The sequence below is a fragment of the Saccharomycodes ludwigii genome, chromosome I (genome assembly GCF_020623625.1).
Source record: "Saccharomycodes ludwigii strain NBRC 1722 chromosome I, whole genome shotgun sequence".
NCBI classification, from domain to species: domain Eukaryota; kingdom Fungi; phylum Ascomycota; class Saccharomycetes; order Saccharomycodales; family Saccharomycodaceae; genus Saccharomycodes; species Saccharomycodes ludwigii.
The window spans coordinates 2,004,188-2,026,654 of record NC_060200.1 but is presented as its reverse complement, the minus strand read 5'-3'; the positions used below and the strand labels follow the sequence as shown (position 1 = coordinate 2,026,654).

The 22,467-nt window shown below is 29.8% G+C and overlaps 12 protein-coding genes across 12 annotated transcripts; 5 read left to right on the top strand and 7 right to left on the bottom strand.

Annotated features, from left to right (window-relative positions):
- Positions 1 to 73: 73 nt before the first annotated feature.
- On the bottom strand, positions 74 to 1,594 carry SIC1 (cyclin-dependent protein serine/threonine kinase inhibiting protein SIC1; the record flags this gene model as incomplete). The annotated part of the gene is made up of 1 exon (XM_046079863.1): positions 74 to 1,594. One exon carries the CDS (start codon positions 1,592 to 1,594, stop codon positions 74 to 76), a length of 1,521 nt encoding a protein of 506 aa, XP_045937170.1.
- A 724-nt stretch (positions 1,595 to 2,318) lies between these two features.
- Positions 2,319 to 3,071, top strand: BOS1 (Bos1p; the record flags this gene model as incomplete). Its single annotated transcript, XM_046079862.1, has 1 exon — positions 2,319 to 3,071. One exon carries the CDS (start codon positions 2,319 to 2,321, stop codon positions 3,069 to 3,071), a length of 753 nt encoding a protein of 250 aa, XP_045937169.1.
- Positions 3,072 to 3,352: 281 nt separating this feature from the next.
- Positions 3,353 to 5,341, bottom strand: FMP25 (Fmp25p; the record flags this gene model as incomplete). Its single annotated transcript, XM_046079861.1, has 1 exon — positions 3,353 to 5,341. One exon carries the CDS (start codon positions 5,339 to 5,341, stop codon positions 3,353 to 3,355), a length of 1,989 nt encoding a protein of 662 aa, XP_045937168.1.
- Positions 5,342 to 5,665: 324 nt separating this feature from the next.
- MET22 (3'(2'),5'-bisphosphate nucleotidase) lies at positions 5,666 to 6,757 on the bottom strand (the record flags this gene model as incomplete). Its single annotated transcript, XM_046079860.1, has 1 exon — positions 5,666 to 6,757. One exon carries the CDS (start codon positions 6,755 to 6,757, stop codon positions 5,666 to 5,668), a length of 1,092 nt encoding a protein of 363 aa, XP_045937167.1.
- Positions 6,758 to 7,144: 387 nt separating this feature from the next.
- On the top strand, positions 7,145 to 7,852 carry FMP32 (Fmp32p; the record flags this gene model as incomplete). Its single annotated transcript, XM_046079859.1, has 1 exon — positions 7,145 to 7,852. The coding sequence occupies one exon, from the start codon at positions 7,145 to 7,147 to the stop codon at positions 7,850 to 7,852; it is 708 nt and encodes a 235-aa protein (XP_045937166.1).
- A 205-nt stretch (positions 7,853 to 8,057) lies between these two features.
- On the bottom strand, positions 8,058 to 8,828 carry SEC53 (phosphomannomutase SEC53; the record flags this gene model as incomplete). The annotated part of the gene is made up of 1 exon (XM_046079858.1): positions 8,058 to 8,828. The coding sequence occupies one exon, from the start codon at positions 8,826 to 8,828 to the stop codon at positions 8,058 to 8,060; it is 771 nt and encodes a 256-aa protein (XP_045937165.1).
- A 691-nt stretch (positions 8,829 to 9,519) lies between these two features.
- Positions 9,520 to 10,185, bottom strand: RPL10 (60S ribosomal protein uL16; the record flags this gene model as incomplete). Its single annotated transcript, XM_046079857.1, has 1 exon — positions 9,520 to 10,185. The coding sequence occupies one exon, from the start codon at positions 10,183 to 10,185 to the stop codon at positions 9,520 to 9,522; it is 666 nt and encodes a 221-aa protein (XP_045937164.1).
- An 819-nt stretch (positions 10,186 to 11,004) lies between these two features.
- BUD20 (Bud20p) lies at positions 11,005 to 11,481 on the top strand (the record flags this gene model as incomplete). The annotated part of the gene is made up of 1 exon (XM_046079856.1): positions 11,005 to 11,481. One exon carries the CDS (start codon positions 11,005 to 11,007, stop codon positions 11,479 to 11,481), a length of 477 nt encoding a protein of 158 aa, XP_045937163.1.
- A 243-nt stretch (positions 11,482 to 11,724) lies between these two features.
- OTU1 (ubiquitin-specific protease OTU1) lies at positions 11,725 to 12,693 on the bottom strand (the record flags this gene model as incomplete). The annotated part of the gene is made up of 1 exon (XM_046079855.1): positions 11,725 to 12,693. The coding sequence occupies one exon, from the start codon at positions 12,691 to 12,693 to the stop codon at positions 11,725 to 11,727; it is 969 nt and encodes a 322-aa protein (XP_045937162.1).
- Positions 12,694 to 13,340: 647 nt separating this feature from the next.
- Positions 13,341 to 14,321, top strand: RFU1 (Rfu1p; the record flags this gene model as incomplete). Its single annotated transcript, XM_046079854.1, has 1 exon — positions 13,341 to 14,321. The coding sequence occupies one exon, from the start codon at positions 13,341 to 13,343 to the stop codon at positions 14,319 to 14,321; it is 981 nt and encodes a 326-aa protein (XP_045937161.1).
- A 168-nt stretch (positions 14,322 to 14,489) lies between these two features.
- SCDLUD_000853 (GRAM and VASt domain-containing protein) lies at positions 14,490 to 17,180 on the bottom strand (the record flags this gene model as incomplete). The annotated part of the gene is made up of 1 exon (XM_046079853.1): positions 14,490 to 17,180. One exon carries the CDS (start codon positions 17,178 to 17,180, stop codon positions 14,490 to 14,492), a length of 2,691 nt encoding a protein of 896 aa, XP_045937160.1.
- Positions 17,181 to 18,559: 1,379 nt separating this feature from the next.
- RGR1 (Rgr1p) lies at positions 18,560 to 22,153 on the top strand (the record flags this gene model as incomplete). The annotated part of the gene is made up of 1 exon (XM_046079852.1): positions 18,560 to 22,153. One exon carries the CDS (start codon positions 18,560 to 18,562, stop codon positions 22,151 to 22,153), a length of 3,594 nt encoding a protein of 1,197 aa, XP_045937159.1.
- Between the last annotated feature and the right edge of the window lie 314 nt (positions 22,154 to 22,467).

The following is a 22,467-nucleotide window of genomic DNA, read 5'->3' as shown; positions in this document are numbered from 1 at the left end:
AAAAAAAAAAAAAAAAATATATATATATATAAATTATAAAGTCCCAAACCATAAATGAATAATCAATCACATATCAATCATCTTTAAATACCAATTTCTTTGGTTCCAACTTAGTGTTGTTATTTCCCTCAGGGCTTTTCGGCCTTCCTTTGGAAAAATTACTTTTTTTAACCACATTACCATCGCTATCTTCATAAAACCTAATCACTTCATCGTCGTCGTTATTTCTGACACACTTACCATAATTATTAAATATATTTACATTTCTATACGGTTTAGTAGGTGTTCTACCAATTTCTTCATCATAATATTCTTCCTGTATTTTATCATCATTATCATCCAAAAATGGATTCTTCAGTATTTTCCTGGATATATATATTTCTTCTTCTTCTTCTTCTTCTTTTTCATAATCATCATCAATGACCTCGCTAGTGTGATGTTCGCTATTTCCTGTGATACTTCTAAAACTATGTCTGACCTCAGTCTGTCTATGTTTTTTATTTTTAATTGGTGACCCATTGTTCCACATTTCTGCTTGTTCAAACGATATTATTTTTTCTTGAGGTGTAGAAGGTCCAGATCTTTCTTCGGCAATAGTTGTTTTATTTGGCGTAGATGGCTTATAGATGCCAAAATCCTCAACAACATCACTATCATCATCATCATCAAATATTCTAGAAATCCGCGCTAAAGATGGAGGTTGTTGTTTTATTGTGTTATTCTTAATTTTCTTTATTTTTACAAAACCTAACATTTGGCCATCGCTCTGTTCGTTGTTCTTATTATTGTTAAGGTTGTTTTGGTTATGGCTGTTAATTTCCAATGCATTATTCGATAAGAGAAAATCTAAATTACGTTTAGCGCTAACATTAGGATTATTATTGAAAACATCGTTACTCAAATTTTTATTGCTAGTAGTGTCTGGTTGTACTGCATTCGTTGAAGAATCCACCACTTTTTTAGCAGGAGTGTATTCTGGGCTTCTTAAAAAGCTCATCCCACTATTAGCGTTAATCTTACCACCAAAATTATCATCTTCATAACGTAAATCTACAAAATCATTGAAATTTCTGTGCAATCCGTTATTATTTCCAATAGAAGATCTGGAATCACCCATAATAGAGCCAGCGGAAACCAATGGAGTAGACGAACCAAGATCAACTTTATCTTCAAAATCTTCATCTCTGGTTTTCCTTAAACCTATTCCACCACTATTACCTCCTCCTCCAGAGGTTAGCAGATTTTTAAATCTTGATACAGTTTGTGGAGTAACCAATAAACCACTATCATTATTATTAGTGATGGTATCATGGTTATTATTATCGTTAATACTGGCAGTTCCATTGTGTTTTTTATCAGGATTTATAATTGTTCTATTTTTCTCTTGATTATGACCATGAACTAAATGATTTGGTGTTCTAAAATTGGAGTTTTCGTGTTCTTCATCGGAAAAGTTTATATTATTATTATTATTATTATTATTATTATTATTATTATTATTATTTGTGAAAATGTTGGTAGTAGAATTATTGTGAGCGGTGGTGTTATAATAATATGAACTTGTCACCCTCTTAGGGGTTGATGGAGGTATCATTTTATTTTATTTTATTTTATTTTATTTCACCCTTGGCGATTCAGACTGAAACTATGGTAGAATAGATTAGATTAGAAAAGACACCAAAGTTGAAACAAATGGTTTGTTTGGTGTTATTAAATATGAAAGTGGAAGTGACAGAAGGGGGGGAAAGTAAGATGAAATAAAAGAGTTAAAGTAAAAGAAGAAACAGGCGGTATATGACTGAGAGAAGAGCGAAAGTTGATGATGAAAAAAAAAAAGAAAAAAAGAAAAATAAGATTACAAATGTAGCACCATACAAGTTTTTCTTATTTTTCCAATGTGATATAAAGTAGAGAAAAGAAGAAAAGGATTGTTTGAAAAGGGAATGATATATTTATATGATGGATATGATTATTAAATGAAATAAATAAAGATGAATGAATGCTGGGTCTTAAATTAGATATTCAGATTGATTGATTGATTGAATACAAAGTTAAAAATTACCTTTAATATTACACCCACACACCAAAAACACAATCATTTTATAAAACCAGCAAAAAAAAAACAAGCAATCTCAAACCAGCCATTTCATTTCATTTTTTTTGCTATTAAAAATAAAATCAATCAAAAACTAACCCGCTTTTTTCTTACTTAACTTTATATTTATATTTATCTCTATTATTCTATTTTAATTCCCTTAATCCTATCTCAATAATCTAAAAGCTTATATCATAACCAAATAATAATAATTCAACTTATTATGAATGCCTTGTATAATCATGCTACAAAGCAAAAACAACTACTAAATAAAGATTTGTCCACTTTTGAAAATGATCTATTAAGTGCTCCAATATCATTACAAGGTTCTATAACAACTACACTTCTAGCATTAAATAAAACAATATCCAAATATAAAGAACAATTGAAAAGTTATCAACAAGCCGCACAAAATAATAATAATAATAATAATGAAGAATTATTAAAATATGAATCGAGGTTACATTCTTTGTCCAAAGATTATTCAGAGTATAACAAAAAATTTCACGACCTAAAGCAAAAATATGATCAAGAAACTAAGAATGCGTTTAATAACACTAATTCTAGTAGTAGTAGCAACCCATTTGATGATACCACCGTACAAAATATTAAAAACAGGAGGACTATAGGAGACTATCCATATAATAATGATGCTGCCGCTACTACAACTACAGCTAATAATACCACAATATCCATGAAGGATGGGCTTTTAAAAGAACAGGGTGTTTTCCAAAGAAGTACTCAGCAATTAGATTATATTTTAGAAACTGGTCAACAATCTTTAGAAAACATTATCGAACAAAATAGAGTTTTAGAAAAATTGCAGAATACAATGACTAATTCACTAACGACTTTGGGTGTTTCACAAAGAACAATAAACAAGATTAATAAGAGAGTTTTTAAAGATAAGCTTATTTTCTGGTTTGCTTTGATATTAATGTTTTTAGGGTTTTATTTTATACTAAAGCTTTTCTAATAAAACTTTAGTATATATATATAATTCTGTACAATCATTATTATTATGTAAATATTTATATTTATTGTATACTAATATATTAGCCAGTGTTTTGTATTGTATTTATTACAATAATCTCATCATATGTATATTTATTTCTATTTATTTCTATTTTTTTTTTTTTTTTTTAAATACTTCTTTTTTGTAGCGATGAAGGAGAATTAAAAAAAAAAAATTATTATATTAAAAACTATTTACATGAACAATAGACTTTTTTTTCTTTTTTCTTTCTTTCTTCCATTTTAATAAACAATGGTTGTTTTCCCATTGCAATAAATATTAGCACCAGCAGGTAACCTTAAATTGGTATCAACTACTTTCTCAAATCTTTTGCCATTAACTACACCAATCACACCGTTTAATAAATTAGACCCCCAAACATATAGTTCGTTATCTGGAGCTAAGGTACAAATACCGCATTCATTACCCATATAAAATTTATTGACTTTTAACCCATTCAAGTCCTCATGATGCCCACTGTTATTATTAAGAACAAATTTCATTCTGGACGGCATAGATTGTGTATGTTTAAATACACCTGTACCCAATTGGCCGTTAATTCCATTGCCAAAGCTGAAATAAGCATAGTCTCCTGTATTTTTATCTAACATTGTCGCATAAGAAGTATTCCCACAGCATTCGATATCTGTACATTCCCAATCACAATATCTTAATGGACGCCTTTCGCTACCCGTCTCTTTAATAGGATTAACTGCAATTACATTTCCATCATCATCATAAACATTTTCTCCAGATTCATCTGTTTCATTTAGTTGTGGGAATTTATTTAATTTTCTCGGAAATGCAACTGTTTCCAAGTCATAAGACACTAAAAACCCCAACTGTCCAAACCTATTATTACCAAATGAATAAATTGCACCTTTATCGTCCAAAGCTAAGGTGTGGTAATCACCACAACTAACTTTTTTGATATTTCTTTTAGTTACTTTACCAGTTTTATTTCCTCCTCCTCCTACAACACTATTATTTAACAACTCTATATCATATAATTCATTCAATTGAGGATACTTTTCATTATCACTTCTTGTAGACAAAATAGGCGAAAACTCAGGTAACCCCAATTGGCCTCTTAACTTATCCATTCTTTTAACCGTGGAACAAGAATAGGCCTTGTGGGTTTTCTTGGAAATACAAACCAAGTGTTCTTTACCCGTGTCATAATCACTGTATTGGTCATTAGATAGTTTATAATCATACGTCCAATACTTCTTCCATGGCAATAATATAGATCTTTTAACCCCTATGTGGGCTTCGTATTCTTTGTCCTGCAACGGGATAATTAAAATTTCACCATGTCTATTCATGGCGTAGCATGTGGAATCATGATTAGAAAATTTACAGCTAGTTAATTTTTGATCCTTCAAAACTAATTTATAAGGCTGTTCACCATTATTACCACCCTCGTATAAATCTCCCCTTTTTGTAATAACATAAATCTTGTCGTTAGCAATACTAGCATCGATGACATCCTTTAAACCATTTATGAATTCCAATTTCCCATTTTCCCATATCATTATACCATTCCCTAGGTCAGTACAATACTGATCAAACTTATTCTTTTCGTTGTTAACAACATCAAGCAGTCTATTTTTTCTTTTCAAATTACCCTTCGTTTTTCTACTTAGGTCTAATTTCTTGTTCAAATCTTGTTCATTTGTCAAAGCAGGTACTGAAACAAACCAATTGGTATAGTTGTAGAAAACAGCAATAATACCACCAACAATTAGAATCGTGAGTAAACCTTGAAATAAAGTTTGTATTTTCAAAATCCTTTCCATCTTGCGCTCATATTCTTTTTCACTTACAGCATCCTTATCTTCTAGAATCCCCCAGTTTTTTGCCTTTTCTTTTAAAACTTCATTATCATTACTTGGTTTTTTAGCAAAGTATTGGGATGTGGTTATATTAGATGATACTACTTCTGATTCGTCAACGCTTTTCTCTCGTGCAATTTTGTCTCTGATTCTTTTAAGATGAAGGTCTGTTTGTTTTTCCAAGTTGTAATTGTTATATCTAACATTATCAGGGTTCATGTCATGATGTGGATCGCTGTTATCTGATTGTTTAGTATTCTTACTGTTATCATCAGTACTATATAGACGGATTAATTTGGTGGAGGTTAAAGTATGTGAAAAAAGTAATTTTTTTGGTTGAATACCTACGGCAATTCTACAAAAGGGACTTATTCGATGTAAGTATTGTCGATTCATTTCGATAGCCTATTGATATAATCTATGAGTAATATTGGCAGCTTAAGTTGTACTTTTATTTTACTCTTTTTTTTTTTTTATTCTGGATGAAAGAATTGCAAAAATGGATGGAAAAAAAAAAAAAAAAAAAAAAAATTAAATTAAAAACAAAAACAAGAAATAAAACAAGAACAAGAACAAAAAAAAAAATATATATATATATATAGAAATTGTTACTAATAAGAAAATAATAATAATTTTAATATCGAAAAATTGGTAAATAATTAAATTATAGATGTATGAAACTACTTTTCCAAATTAAACATAATATAATATATATATATTTTAACCTAAAATAGCCTTTTTAGCGCTGGCAACAATTTTAGAATGTAAATTTGCTGGGATTACAGATGCAATAACACCTTTGGTCTTCAAAGTTCTGCCCTTGCTAAAATCCAATGGTTCATCAGATAAACTGCTGGTGTGACACCCACCAACCGCACGAACCAAAGCATTACCAGCAGCATGATCCCAAATTTTCTCTTCAAAATCCATTTTTATTGGTAAACGCAAATAAACATGGCCCAAACCTAAGGCTAATAAACAGTATTTCACTTGAGAATCTAAATGGACTGATTTATTAATGCCCAATTCAGACTTAATAATGTCTTGTTTATCATGTGAAGAATGAGTCTTTTCTACACCCTCTACAGAAATCATTTTACTGAAATCAGTAACAGCGTTTGCATGTGGCTCGATAACTTGAGGACGGTTGTTTCCCCTTTCCAGAGTTTCAACATAATAAGCTTTTTCCTCATCAGTAATTGCATAAAAAATATACCCGTATTTTTCCGGGTCCTCGTATTTCTTACCAGTGGTGAGTGTAGCATCATCATCATCATCAAAATCATTCAACTTTAAATTTGGACAACCAACACAACCCAATTGAACTTTACCATTTTCAATCAAGGCTAAACAGACAGCAAACTGTTGACCCCTTAAAAACCCCTTGGTACCATCAATTGGATCCAAACACCAAAATCTGCCCTGTGAGCCACCTTTAGACCCACCATTATTTATAATTTCAGCAACATTTTTAGTTGAGGATAACGGATATTCTTTGTTGCAAAGAGATACATCTTCTGGCTTGGGCGCATTTTCATTGATTTCATTTAATATTAGGTTTAAAAAATCATCACTAAGGCCATCAGAACTTTCTTCAGCAACTATTTCATCACAGGGGAAACTGCATTTAAGCGCATTAATAACTATAGCCTGTGCTGCATAATCTGCAACAGTAACCGGTGAAGCATCTGATTTTGTGATTGTTGAGGATGACTTGTTCGCAATAACTCTAGATTGGACATTGGCTGTTAATATTGATGCTCTACGAACAGCTTTAATCGCGACTTCTAATTCTTTTTGATATGATGGCATGTATTTTTAGTTTTTGTACGAAAAGTTAGCTTGGTATTTTTATATATACTTTTTTGGTTTTTCTTTTTAACTTTAAACTTAAAAAATGGCAGTAAAAAAAGAAAAGAAAATATAAATATTAATAGATATTGTTTTTCTTTTTTCTTTTTTTTTTTTTTTTATATGATTTCTGCACATGCTGCCAAACTCAGTTTAAAATATTATTATAATTTCTATTAAAAATAAATTTTTTTTATTTTTTTATTTTTGTTAATTAATTCGCTTGTTAAAGATTTTGTTCTTTAGGCGTTTTTTAAACGATTAAAACTTTTTAATAACTTTTTCTTACAGAATACTTTTGTTACACTTTGAGGGAAAAAGAGAAAAACATACAAACAGTATCATACAATGCTTGTAAAACCATTGAGATTACCAATTCTTCACTTATTAAGATTACCATCACTCTCAAGAGTATATTCGGTACCATTAAAACAAAATCCCATTTTTATATCAACCATTCTGCCAATAAAAAGATCATTTTCGCAATCTAGTCCTAATTATAACTTTAAGCCAAATCACATAGCAGACACAGATAATTTGAAGAAAAAATTAATAGCTCAAGGCGCTTTTAATCAAGAACAAGCAGAAACAATAATAACCATAATTACCAACTCATTAAATGAGGGTGTTTCTGAAATAACTTCAACATTATCTACAAGAGAAGATCTTATTAAGCTAGCTTATATGCAAAGAATGGACTTTACAAAATTGAGGGATGAGCTTTTGTTATTGGATAAAAATGAATTTCATAAGATCAATGCAGAACAAGAACGCTTAGGTCATGAATTGGATAAGCTGGGTCGTAAGCTAAGAGAAGAGATAACTAAATGTAACGCAGGTTTTAAATTAGATTTAAGTTTAGAAAAGGGAAGAATTAAGGAAGAAGCAAGTATGCATGATCTACAAATTAAGGAAGTTGATACAAGAATCGATCAGGAAGTTACAAATATGAAAATGCAAATAGATTCTGTAAAGGCACAAGTCATGCAATGGCTAATCGGTGTTTGTACTGGTACTTTTGCATTAGTCCTAGCATATATTAGGTTACTATCCTAGTCTTACCTCCCACTTATAATAATAATAATAATAATAATAATAATATTCTTTACTTAATTTTTTTTTATTTTTTCACCTTTTTTTTTTTTTTGTTATATTCAGCTGGTATACATATATACGTATAAAAATGAGATAAAACAAACAGTATCAAAGAACTAAATAATATATATCACATATACACCATCCAAATAAAATTTTAAAGCATTTATTTCAAGTCAAACAATTCGTTCAAAATTCTAACGGTGTCAACTGGACTGTTAACGGCATGGCCAATGGTTCTTGGATCTTCATAGATTTCATAGTCATTGCCACCTTTGAAGGTTTTATCACCGAAGAAGTGTATTGTTTTGAAACCATCTTTAGCGACATGTTGCAAACAATAAGTCTTATCCCAACCTGTTGGGAAAACATCAAATGAAATTTGACCACCAATGGAGAAAGTTAAACCATAATCCGGGAACTCCTTCTTCAAAGCTTCAACCATCTTTTCTCTGATTTTGTGTGCCTTGTCAAATTTTTCATAATCACAACGTTCTTGTGTGCTGGCATTTCTACCAATTGGTGAAACATTAACCATACCATTTCTAAATTCAATAAAAGTACCTCTTCTAACTGGTAAATCTATGTCACTTAAGTATCTTAACATAAATTTGGCTAATTTGTTGTATTTTTCTTCACCAAGCCAGTTAATAAAAGATTGAGAAGCCATTTTGTGGCCTAATCTGTAAGCAGTTAAACCATTCTCACTGAAACAGTAGTCAAAATCTTGCAAAACATTTGGACCTAATTGCTCCACTTGTTTACTTAAATCACTACCACCAACGAAACCAATACAAACCTTCTTTCTTAATTTAACTAAAGCTTCTCTGACTTCATCAGAGACAGTCAATCTAGCTGGTGTTAATGTGCCATCGACATCAAATAAAACTAAAGTTTCTGGGTGTTCTTTGTATTGGAATTCTTTAATAGCAGACATGTTGGGTGTTAGATAGAGCAGTAGTAGTAGTAACTAATGTGGGTTATATATATATATATATATATGTATGTATGTATGTATATACGTATTTATTTATTTGTTTATTCGACTAATTTCAAGTTTAAAAAAAAAAAATAGTAACAAAGAGGGAGGAAAAGAATGAATTATTCTTTCTGTCAGTCACAATATAGATTTAAAGGAGTTTAAGAAAACAAAAGGATCAGAATATTTTATTAAATAGTCGAGATTTAAAAGTAATATTTCTAAAAAAAAAAGGAAAAAAGAAGAAAATTTTTTTTTTTTAGCTTTTCCTTTTTTACTCTGGCTGTCAAAAATTGGAATAAATAGACAAATAATTTTAATTGTAAAAATAACAATGATAAGTCTACGCCTTTTTATAAAACATTTTTCCAATACTTTTAAACGGAAAAACAAAAATTATCAATGGTGTTTTCTCTTCGTAGAAATATTATAACCACACGCCGTAATGATTTCTATTACAATAATAATCGGATAATAATACAACGTGTTAAATTTGATAAAGGGTAAAAGTACATAGGCTATTGCCACTTGTCTATTATTGTATAATTTAAAACGTGTAAACATACAAGGTATAATAACAAGAATAAAACAGAATAAATTAAAGTAAATTAAAGTAAATTAAATTAAATTAAAAAAAATTATATTTTATTTAAGCTTGACTAGTAAAATAATCTGGGAATTCTCTAAAGTTCTTTTCCAATGGACCTTTCTTAGACAAAAACTTGACAAAGGCACCGTCATCTTTAACTTCACGAGCTTCTTTTCTCTTGATGTATTCAGGTCTGTCCAAGTTGGTAAAACCCCATTTCTTGGATAAAATAATCTTTTGTTGACCTGGGAACTTGTATCTGGCTCTTCTCAAACCTTCAACAACAACATCCTTGTTGCTGTCCTTGGTTCTAACAGAGAAAATAATTTGACCAATGTCAACACGAGCAGCCAAACCATGTGGTTTACCCCAAGCACCTCTCATACCTTGTTGCAATCTATCGGCACCAGCGCAAGACAACATCTTGTTAATTCTCAAAACATGGAATGGATGGACTCTAACTCTCAAGTGGAAGGAATCTCTACCAGTAGTGACAGTGATGTATTTGTTAGCACAGATACGAGCAGCTTCCAAAGCTTCAGAAGACAATTGTTCCAATTCGTTAGAAACTAAATGAACACACAATGGAAATTCATCGACAGAAGCCTTCTTCTTACCTAAATCAAAAATTCTAATTTTGGCATCTGGAACAGCTCTGTTGTATCTGGATTTTGGATAAGGCTTGTTCTTTTGATATCTGTAACATCTAGCTGGTCTTCTAGCCATCTTGAGTAATATTAATGTTTGTTGAGAGTTTGTTTTTTTTTTTTTTTTTTTTTTCTTGTATAACAAAATATATATAAATACAATAAGATTAAAAAAAAAAAGGAATGAGATGAAAAAGTAGTTTAAAAATTAGATATAGCACAAAGTATAAAAAGATAAATTTTGATTAGTAATTAAATGTTAAATTAAAAAAAAGAAAAATAAAAAATAAAAAAAATAATATTGGAATGTCTTTTTATTCGTACAAAAAAAAAAAATAATAATAAAGTTGGCTTAGTAATACAAAACTACTAACGAAATAAGTGGTGAAAGATGCCATTTGCTTATGTATAAATGTAAATATACTTTTAATGATGTTTTCTTCAAGCTTTTTTTTTTTTTTTAATATAGCGGGATTTGTTTATGGTAAAGATGGTTACTGGGTTACTGGAATACTTGAAATCAAAACAGGTTTATGACAAAAAAAAAAAATAAAAAAAAAAAAAATAATTACAAATTCGTATATGTATGGATGTTTCACTTTGTCCCAAATAACTGCCTTTACAAAGTATTACAACCCTAAGCGAGGTCTGTAACAAACGTTTCTTTTTTTATTTTTTTTTTTTTTGCATTAGTTTACTGGTTTTATTTGTCATTTCTCCTATTTGTATAAAACCATTTAGCTAATCCTGAATCTGTTTCCATTCTATATTCCTACTTTCATTTGAACGTATTTTCGCTTGTTTTACTTTAATGCTAAAAGATGTAATGATTTCCACATTTTAAAAATAAAAATAATAATAAAATAAAAAATTACAACCTGCATCATTACTTTAAACCATGGGTAGATATTCTGTCAAAAGATATAAAACTAAAAGAAGAACCAAGGATTTGGATTTAATATATAATGAATTAGTTGACCAAAATAAAGTACAACAACTGTTAAATCAACCCTTAGATGAAACTAAACCAGGGTTGGGTCAGCACTATTGTATACATTGTGCTAAATATTGTGAAACTAGGGCAGCATTAAAGACGCATTTGAAAAGTAAAATTCATAAGAGGAGAGTTAAAGAATTAAAAGCTGTTCCATATACACAAGAAGTAGCCGATGCCGCTGCAGGATTGAATTTAAATAATTTTCTAAATAGAGTTGAGCAGATTAAACAAAAAAAAGAACCGGTAAAAGAAAATAATGAAGTTCTGCTAAAACAGTATTATGATACCACATTAACCAATATTTCTAATACTGAGCCTACATTACCATATTTGAAGAACGTTCAAGACGTAAAAGCTAATCCAGCACAAAAAGATTAGGAAGCAAATTTATAAAATTTACTAGATAAAAAAAAATATATATATATTTTTACAACTTTTTTTTTTTTTTTTTTTTTTTTTTGTTTTTATTCTAATTTCTTTATTCATACGTATTTTTACATATATTTCTATTTTTCTTTTTTTTTTTCCTTCTTTTTTTTTTGTATTTATATAATAATTAAACAAACCTTTCCATTATTTCCGATCAGCAACACTGGCCTTAAAAGTTAAATGCAATAATGACTATTGATTTTGATCAAAATCATAATGTTTGGTTTGCTCTGCATGTTTTGATACTTCTTTTTCCCCCCTAAGTATTTTGCCGCAAATATTGCATTTTATTTTTGCATTAAAAGTATTAAAAGTATAACCTTGCAGTTTCCATTCATGGGCATAGCTTAGGCATTCATCCAATATCTTTTCATCAAATAAAACCGTGGCACCCTCGTATTCAATAGCATCATAATGAACGCCATTAAAGGCAATTAAAATAAAACCATTATCATTAACTAAATCTTCGTTAAATTTGTCAAAGGACAAGTTATCTACATCCAATACATATATTCCGACTTGCAAAATTCTTGATAATATAGCTATTTCAATGCCACCACCCCATGTATCATTACGTGTAATCCATTTTATGTATTCCTCAACTGGTTTGCCTAATACGGCTGCGTTAAATTCGGTTTGGTGAGCCACAATATAATCCGCACATAACTGGCGTAAATTTTTTGCATAATTCACTGATTCTGAGTTATCGTGTGGTTTATATAAACAGTATGCTATAGCATGAAACAAACAAGAGTTATCGTCTGGTACAGTGTGTAATTTAACCTTAGCTATATTGTTTTCATCCTTACTAGAGATAACATTGGCAATTCCACTTTCGAAACCCGCGCTTATTTTTTCCCCTGAGCTTATACCCAAATCTATTAGTGTCTTACTCATATTATTATCATCTTCGCTAGCATCTTCATCAGAATCGTCTTTTATATTTACATTTTTTGTGTTGGTGTTATTCTTAATAAGAATTGTTTTCGGTGGGTAACCAAATCTAATAGATTTTAAAGTGTATTTATTATCTTCTGGATCGTCATCGGCGGTTGATGATTTAAATGTTTCTAATATCTTTTGAACTAGATCAGAAAGCTTGCTATTATTTTCTAAATGTAAAATATTTGATTTATTATCTAGTTGAACTTTTAGTTTCATTATTACCGGTAAACCGTATAGGCATTTTTTTTTTTTTCTGATAAATTAACAAGTTAAGCAATTAGCATTTAATATATTACAAATTTAAGAAAGAATATATATATATATGTGAAGGAATATTGTTAAAGTTGAATTATCAAAGGTTGCTAAATGACTCAAATTAAGGGGGGGAGAGAAGGTAAAAGGGGAAAGTATTGCCACTCTTTCCCACTTCAGATATATATATATATATATATAATTTTTTTTAATCTATTTGTTAACTTAGAAAACTTTTAGCTGTTTTTTTTTTTTGACCGGTGTCTACACTTTTCCGACACAAAAAGGCATCATCGGAATATCTGGTATATTTTGGCTTTTTTTCCCAATTTGGAAATAAAAAGTAGATCGTTGATCTTTCTTGCAAAATTAATTGCAGTTTAACAGAAAGAGAGAAAATATCCAAATAGTTTTAATTAAAAAAAAACAACAAAAAAAAGAACGAAAAAAATTTTTTTTTTTTTTTTTTTTTTTCCATTTTGTCTTGCGATGAGCTCGACTTGTACAAATGTTTTTTTTTTTTTTTTTTTTTTTAATAACTTTTTAGATACATATGCTAATATCCAATAACCTACAAAAATTAATGCAATACTCATTCTACCATCCATAAAATGACACTTGTCCATTATCCAACCGGTACCACCACTAAATCACCGACAATGTTACAAAAAGAAGCCACAAATTATAAATTCAATAAAAATATACCCTTAAGAATATACCTAAAAACATGTATCACATTAATAGAGAAAGCACAATCATTCTTTATTGGCAATGATATCGAAAATGCATGTTTATATTATATGAGATATTTAGATTTATCCATGGCTAAATTACCAACACATCCCGAAGTATTGTACAACATTTCCAGTACTTGCGGTCATAGTAATAATAACTTAGAATTATCCCAAAAGGAATATCAACAGATTTTAAAATTAGAAGTTCCTGCCATTATAAAAATTGTAGAAGATTTACAAAAGGAATTAGATTCTAGACGGAAAATGGAAAATATGAAAAAATATATTTCCGCGGAGCCGTGTTTACTAAGAAATAATAAAAATAAGACTAATAAAACCACCATTACAAGTGAAGACAAATGCCTAAACAATACAACTACCAAAAAAGTACCAAAACATACCACCTCAATGGCAGATAGTCGCAGCAAAGAACAAGATAAGTGTAACGCTAAACGGGAAGTTACATTGCCTGCCACATTTAATGAAAGTTTGTTCAATTATTCAATAAATTATTTTAAACAACATTCGACTCCTAGTGGTGGCAACATTTTTAACGAGGAAAGCAGTAACAATCACAGAAAAAACAAACATAATACTAATAATAATGTCAAGGACACTTCATACACTGAATGTTACTATCCATCGTTAACCAAAATAAGTGGTAGTATTGTTGTTAATAATGGCAATAACGGAATTATAGACCTAAACAACAAGAGTAATGTCAACGTTACTGATAATATTATTACAACTAACAATAACCATGGTAGATATATCAATAGTAATAAAAATGGTAACAATCATGTCCAGAGTGTATTTGCTTATCCAGAATTACCGAAATTATCATCATCCACTATGTAATATGAATAAATAAGTAAGTAAATAAACAAAAGGAAAAGGGAAAAAAAAAAAAAAAAAAAAAGCATATCTATTGTCTTGCAATATTTTATTTGTGTGTTGATTATTTATATTTCATATTTATACATATAAAAATAAAAACGCACACAAGGTGCAAACTAACATGGAACTTCAATTTTTCACATTCATCCTTCTTTGTACCAATGCATCAATATTTTCCAATAGTTTTTCCGTAGTTTCATCGATTACAACACTAGATTTTTCGTTCGATTGAGAAGATAAAAACTGCGGAATTATGTCATTTAACAAGTTGTACTTAGACATGATTTTAAATTGGAAATATAAGTTCAACAGTAACAAAAAAGTAATAAAAAACAATAGTATGTTAGTAAACGAGAAAAAGGACAACTTTAAATCAGTATTGTGTATATTGGTGTTAGTAAAACCATTTGCACTAACTTTGTTGGAATACAAATTGCCGGTTTTATTTAAACCCGTGGAAATACCAGCCGCACCGCTAGTATTGCCTTTATAATTATATTCCTCCTGGGGTAATGATCTTAGAGAAGTAACAGAGGGCGATTTACTCAATATACCGTTATTACTAGAAGGCATTTCGCTACTTATAGCTTCATCTAGCGATAATTTCTTCATCTCTGTGACTTGTTCTAACTTTTCTTGTAAAGAAACTAATAGTACCTTGGTAGCTTCCTTCTGTCCTGATTTACAACTTTTATCAATCATAGATTTAATCCAACTGCTCCCAGTCCAATCAACCCAAAACGATATTTTTAAAACAGAACTTCCGTTAGGACCCCACCTTATCATGTACCGTGTTTTCACTGAAAAATTCGATCCAGATGGAACATCAGGCGTTCTGGTAGTATTTAATACATTAATGTAATTATCATATTCCAAAGAAAGAATGGTTTCTCGTACTAAGCATCTTGTAGTCTTGGGTCCCACTGGATAATTCAAGCCCTTGTCATATTGGTATTCTCTATATTTTTGGCCATCTTGATTGATTTTATTAAAAGCTCCTAAATTCGGCGGCTGGAAGTTGGAAGAATTTAATCCAGATAAATAAGATAAGGTAAAACTAGGATTATTCTCACTGAATAAAAGCTCGAAGATGATTCCTGGTGGTGCATTTAATTCTACTTCGGCTAAAAGATCTTCTTTGTTGTCTTCTTCTGGTGAATAAATAAATTCAGTTTCATCATGATATAATTGACCTTTGTAAGTATAGTTGGCTTTAGGGATGAATGTATAAACCTTAACCTGTTTAAGCTTATTGTCTGTAATTTTACTCTCTTCTTCACTATCATAATCGTCATCCTCATCATCCTCATATTCATCCGAATAATTATTTGTAACAGGTTTTTCTTTTTCATGGTATTCTTCGTAAACAGATTCATCGACGGATAATATGGCATCTTCCAAGTCAGCAGGTATCAAGTTCTTAGCATTTATATTCTCTAAAATGTTGCTATTAGCCCGCTTGTGTTTTTCACTCAATTTGATATCGTATTGAAAGGCATCAATCAATATCCCAGACTGATTATTATGGATCCCATGTTTATACAACCCACCAATGCTATTAGGGCGGTAATCATCAGCGGATATCTCGCTTACATTACTAGCAGACCTATCTTTAGTATCCTGCAGTACCCCATCTTTATCATCCTTCCCGTTCCCGTATTTACTCTTATCATCGCTATCGACTCCTTTTTGCATTGAAGATGTTACTAATGTTGATTTTTTCAAAGAATTTTCCCAAATTGTTTTAATAATTTTGCTCGCTTTATTCTTATCGGAAAATCCACTAAAATTAAAAGATCTGCCGTATAATGTATTTATCACAATATTATTATCCGAAGTCACGCTACCAGTACCATGACTTGAGTAATTATTATTTTTAAATTTACTACTAATATTTGGTGCAATAATAGATGGTCTTTCAGTGAATTCTCCATTATTATTGATGCTAGCAATATCATCTAGACAAATTACAATATTTGTAGCCCATAACCCTAACAAGTTATTTTTCGAATTAAAACAAATGTACTTTTCCGAAACATACATTTTACCTTGAAATATTGAATCCTTAGACAAAGAACAAGAAAATATGTCAATCAATCTATCTTGAGATGGAACTGATTTGAATGAATTATGAAATAATTCATTTCTACTTTCATGCGCAAAGGGAATCTCATTTTTAACATAATAATCTGTTGTCGAGTATAGCATATTGTTATTAGAATTTGTACTATCAAATGATACATCAATGTTGTCAGCATTGTTACTATTATTGTTACTACCAGTGTGAGTATTAACCAATGCAACGTCACTAGTATCATTAGAGTTATTGATTGCGGCTTCCTGCTTTCTATAGCTAATCATTGAGTTATTGTTGGTACTTGCATTAATGGCAGTTGTACCATTAGCAGAATTGTAATTTTGTTTACTGGTATCCTCAGGAAGGTTCTCCTCTTGTAAACCAGTATTATTTGTAAAAGCAGAAGACATGGATGCCAACATAGAATTAAAAATTGAGCTTGAAGGTGGAGTTTTGTTAATGTTACTAGTAGTTTCAGTAATACTATTGCTACTGGTGCTAGCTTTCCTCTCTTTTATGTTACCATTTTTATCGGGAGTTCCTGTAATAAAATTAGTATTTGTAGATTTTACCCTTCTATGGATGATGGGAGCATTTTGGTTACTATTCGAAGAAACATTTTCTTTGGTTATAAGTGGATCGGCAGCTTGTGATTTGAAGTTCTGAGAATTCCCAGTGTCTTTGTTATTTAAATCAGAAGCCGGTTTTTGATTAACTATATCTTCTATCATATCTTCCATCATATAAGTTTATAAAAAAAAATGTGGGGAAAGAAGACGGAATGAAGCACTATTATGATTGTGTACAAACAAACAAAAAAAGTTGATGTTCTATGGTACTCTCCTTTTTTGGTTTTTTTTTTTTTGTTTTTTTTTTTATTTTAAAAAGGTAAAAACAGAGAAATAGAAAATAAAAAATAAAAAATAAATGAAAAAGAAAGAAAATAAAATATTATAAAAGTAAAAGCTGGTAGGTATGTGATAACTCTTTTTTTTTTCTTTCTTTACTATACGAACAAATTAATTGAATGGAAATCAGTTGTTTTCGTTTTTGTTTTGCTGCAAAATAAAATTTCTTGTCTTTTCTAAACTTTTCGTTGAATAACACCACTTGATAGAATATAACTTATGTTCCTTTTACGTACAAAGTTATCCCTAACTTATAACATTTAATATAAATTTATTTTTTATTTTTATTTTTACTTTATTTTCAAGTGCTTTTGCAACATCCGATAAGTGTAATTGCCGAATTTATATACTGTGGTTACAACCTTTTCGGATAAAGCTTAACCTCATTTACAAATAGCTGTATTTATTTGATGCTCCATAATAAAAAGTCCCCAAAACCCGAAGGCCGTTTTATTATAAAGCATGGAACTTGTAAATTTTTCTGTGTGTTGTGTAATTCTATTTCAGAATGCTAAGCTTTCCATTTATCTTTTAGTAACAATTTAGGGAAAAAATTAAATCAGTTAAAAATGAGAATTATTACGTACCAAGTGATTTAATATTTTTTTGGTAATAAAAAAAAAAAAATAAAAAAAAAAATAAAAAAAAATCAGAGCAAATAACACAGACAAGAAAAAAGTTTTCTTTTTTTTTTATTTTTTTTTTTCTGTTCACACACTCATAAGTTATTTAAAGCTTATCCCATACTTTAACAAAAAAAATTGAACATTGAATAAACTCTTCAGTTTAATATAAATATAATTAAATAAAGAAAAAGTTAAAGAAGAAGGATAAAGGGGAAACAAAGAGTTGTTGTTTTTATCTCAACTGTAAATAACGAGTTAGGAAACTACCCAAAAAAATATAATCACCAAGTTAAGTGAATTGAAATATATTTTTCTTTTTTTTTTTTCTTTTTTCTTTTGTACAAACTATTTCCAATCAAAAATCGGTTTTTATTTTAGGCATATATTGTGAATATCATCTTTTTTTCTCTCCCTGTTCCTTAATCCATTTTCATTCTCCAAATAATTTTTTGCTTCAAATATTATTTCAAATCTGTTATCCATTATCCAATTTTTCTCTTTTTCCTTTTCCTTTTCCTTTTCCTTTTTCTTTTCTTTTTTTTTTATTTTTTTATTTGCTTTTGTTTAATTTGTTCTTTTTAAAACAAAATGTCTAAAGAAGAAACTCCCACAAAAATAAAATCCTCTAAAAGTTTGGAGGCGGTAGATGATAAAAAAGAAATTAATCATTTCGATCAAAAAAATGGTAAGGCATCCATAAATGCTGCACCAATCAAATTAAATGGACAATCAAATAATTATAAGACAGAAGAAATTAAGAATGGTGTTGCTAATAACAATAAACCTTTGTCGAAAGTACCGCCACCACCAATACCACATGTCAATGTTAATCAATTACCGGTTTCAGTCTTAATCAGAAATTTAACCATATATGCAGTCAAAGAAATGGACCAATTTTTCAAACTTAACCATCATAGTTTAAATTCCAATAAGAGAACTGCCTTCCTACAATTAATCATATATTTAAGAAACCAATTCTTAAGAATATATGTTTTGATTAAATGGTGTAAAACCATAAAGAAAAACAATTTCCATCTTTTAATCGATTTATTGAATTATTTTAGAACTTATAATATGCATGTTAATAACTGTATCTGGGCATTAAAAAACGGCATTATGGCCAGTATGACCAATGCTAAGATTCCTAATCCAGATTTAAAGACTGCTTTAGAAGTATTTACATTGGGTAGACCAAATTTAACCACCTATAATATAATTGGCAGTGTTAGTAATATAAATGGAGGTGTCGAAAAAACTATTCCACTGGATTTGATTTTAAAAAGAATTAAAGATTTAAATGTTTTATTATCAATTAGAATCACTATGATGGAGGTCCCGTTAAAATTCAAAAATTACCAAATCAAAGATGGTAGAATTATTATTGTAGTTCCTGGTGAATATGAATTACAAATTTCTACAGTCACTTCCAAGTCACCATTCTATTTTGTAAACTTCAGACTTTTGTTACTATCTGATGAAGAAGAGGGTGAAGGAACAGAAAATACCAATGGAGGTAGTGGTATTACTTCAGGCAAAGAGTCTTCTTTGCTTGGGAACCATTATTATTATAATAACAGCAATGCTGGCAAAAATTCTAATCTGGAAAAAATTGCCAACGATTTGTTACTAAAGGAAAAAGACGATGTTTCTTCACTTTATCGTTTGGAAAATTTCTTAGATAAGTATATGATTTCATTGAAGTTGTACTTACTTCATAAAAATTTGAATAAACTCGCCAAAACAAAATATGCCAAAAATATGATTCACAAATATGATCAAAAAAGATCGCTAATAACTTTAAAGTATTGGGTTAATTCGAGAATTGCACTTCCTTCAGATACCAGTATTACCATTGGTATCAGTAAGGATACCGGTAATTTAATATTAAAATGGAATATTAACAAAAACCTACCTTTTGCCGATGTACCGACCGTTTATGCAGAAAATATCTTGACTACACTCCCTGATATCATCGATGAGATCATTTTTAATCACATTCAAATCATAAAACATAATTTAATGTCTATTGACACAGGGTTGTTTTCAAATTCTGGTGGTGAAGATGCTGCTAGTAACAATACTGAAATGGACAATACAAATGCTATGTTATTGCTGGATATCAACAAGTCAGGCAATGCTCCGGGACATAATATTGATAATACAGATGATAAGGAAGTCACATTAACTTTTTACATACCAGTAACTTGCACAACTAATATGCCTGTGAAGTTGAAAATTAATCCGACAACTGGTCTACTATATTTTAAAAACCCCAATTCCTCACTATTACTTGCATACATCGACAAATTGAATAGAAGCATTATGACGCCACATCAATTAATTAAAATGTTGCATGGTCTAAAATTGGATAAAATTGTCCAAACATTGTCGGATATGTTTAATAGATCCAATTGGGTTGTATTTAACAGTGAGGAAATTAAATTACCCGCAGAGAAATTGCATCCGCATCATCAGAATATTGATAGTGATAATAAGGATAGTGATGTTTTAATCAAGGACCTATTTATCAGGTTAAACACGTGGCCGGTTAACTGGTATTTAATTATGAGCGTAATATCATTATCCACCTCATGTTATGTTGAAAAAAAAATTTGCAAGATTGTTTCCAAGGGGGGGACTTGGCACTTGAATTATATTTCAGATGATGGTGGTCCCATGAAATTGGAGCATATTAGTTATCAAAGAATTGAGTACTTGTCTACTAATATTTTGGCAAAAATTATCAACCATATAATCATAGATTCATTAAATGAATTGGGCATAGAAAAAATTATTATTCCAGCTAGCATGTATGGTATTTTACCAAATTATGTTTCTCAGATCTCAAAGAACGGTAGATCGTCTGTACTTGCCATTGGTTTGCAAACTCTATTGGCAGCACCTTTGCCATTAGCCTTGTCTGCTAGTTCTAAAGATAGGAAAGCTGAGCAGCTGGAAACTACAAAAGAATATAATACTAAGATTAGTGGGACTCTAGATGATAGCATTTTTTTGATAATCGATCATAGTAATAACCATACTTTGAGTTTGTTTGGTAAATTTAGAACTTTTTTTGATACGCATCTGCTACGCCGTTGTGATTGTAGTGATTTGATGATTAAATTTATTGATAATCAATGTTTTATTATGTCTACAGAGTATTCTAAACAAGAAAAGGGTGATAATGTAGATTATAAGGATAGCACTGATGAACTGGGAGGGGATGGTGGCAATACTAACGTTACTGTTAAATCCAGTGAGGTTAAAGGCAAGTTAGATGATTTTCATATAACTTTGGAGAATTTAAGTAATATTAAGGATCAATTGCTTCGATTTAGGCAAAAATTAAAACACTTAGTAGTGTTAAGTGATGTTATCAATAGATTGACTAATAGTTTTCAGTCGTCTCATTTTCAAATTGTGACCCTAAAACCAAATCAAATATCTTTCAACTATCTACCACGCGAAGAAATCACTGGTGCCACTGGCGATAAAGAATTAAAACCTTTTTCACATACCTCGGGTTCAAATTGTAATGCCTTTAGTGACTGCACCCTTGTAATATCGAACAATGATAATGATAACACCGATAAGAATTTGGAGTTTAATTTGGACCCACTTAATCCACAAGCGGTATTACTCCCCTTATTAAGGGAGGGGCACTATGAGCACGATTTTATTTTCAAATATTTCCAGTTTACTTCAAAAATTTTTGTTTTGCTAGAAGCTTATTTGAAAAAATCAGTCAAAAATAAAATTTGTTTATATTTTAAATTGCATAATTTATCACATTTTGAGCTAGTATATGTGTATCCCCAACAAAGCGGTGCTATCAATAATACGGAATCAAGTGGGAAGATTGTATTAGATATTGAGATCAAGAAGATAGTAAAAAGAAAACAACAACTTCTGCAATACTACATTCATTTTGGTAACGATGAAAGATTGACATCAAAATTTACCAATAAGGGAAATAGTGCTAATGATTTTGTAGTTGGGGTAACGCAAAGGGTAACAGAGACATGCTTTTTAATAAAATCTAAATTAGCAAATAGTAATGATGGTGATGTTTGTAAATTTCCTGGCACTAACAGTGTTGTTAAGTTAGAGAATGGGGTATGCTGTGATGAAAAAGATGTAGGAATTGTTTTAAGTGAAATACATAAGATTTTGGTACAATAATAAACTGTTTACTTGTTTTATTTAGTTCGTCACCTTTTGGGAAGTTCTATGTAATATTATTTAATACTATTATTTATTTATATGTAGTTTTTTATCTTTTATTTTACTCAAAAAGAAGGGGGAGGGGAAGAAATTTTGTATAACAAAATGAATTGTTAATGAGGAGGAGGGGTAAGAGTATTTTATTAGTCCATTATTGGGATTTTAATGTATAATACACATATAATCTTTGAGTGTGGCTATGCTAAAAAAAAAAAAAAAAAAGAATTAATAATAATAATAATAATAATAATAATAATAATAATAATAATAAT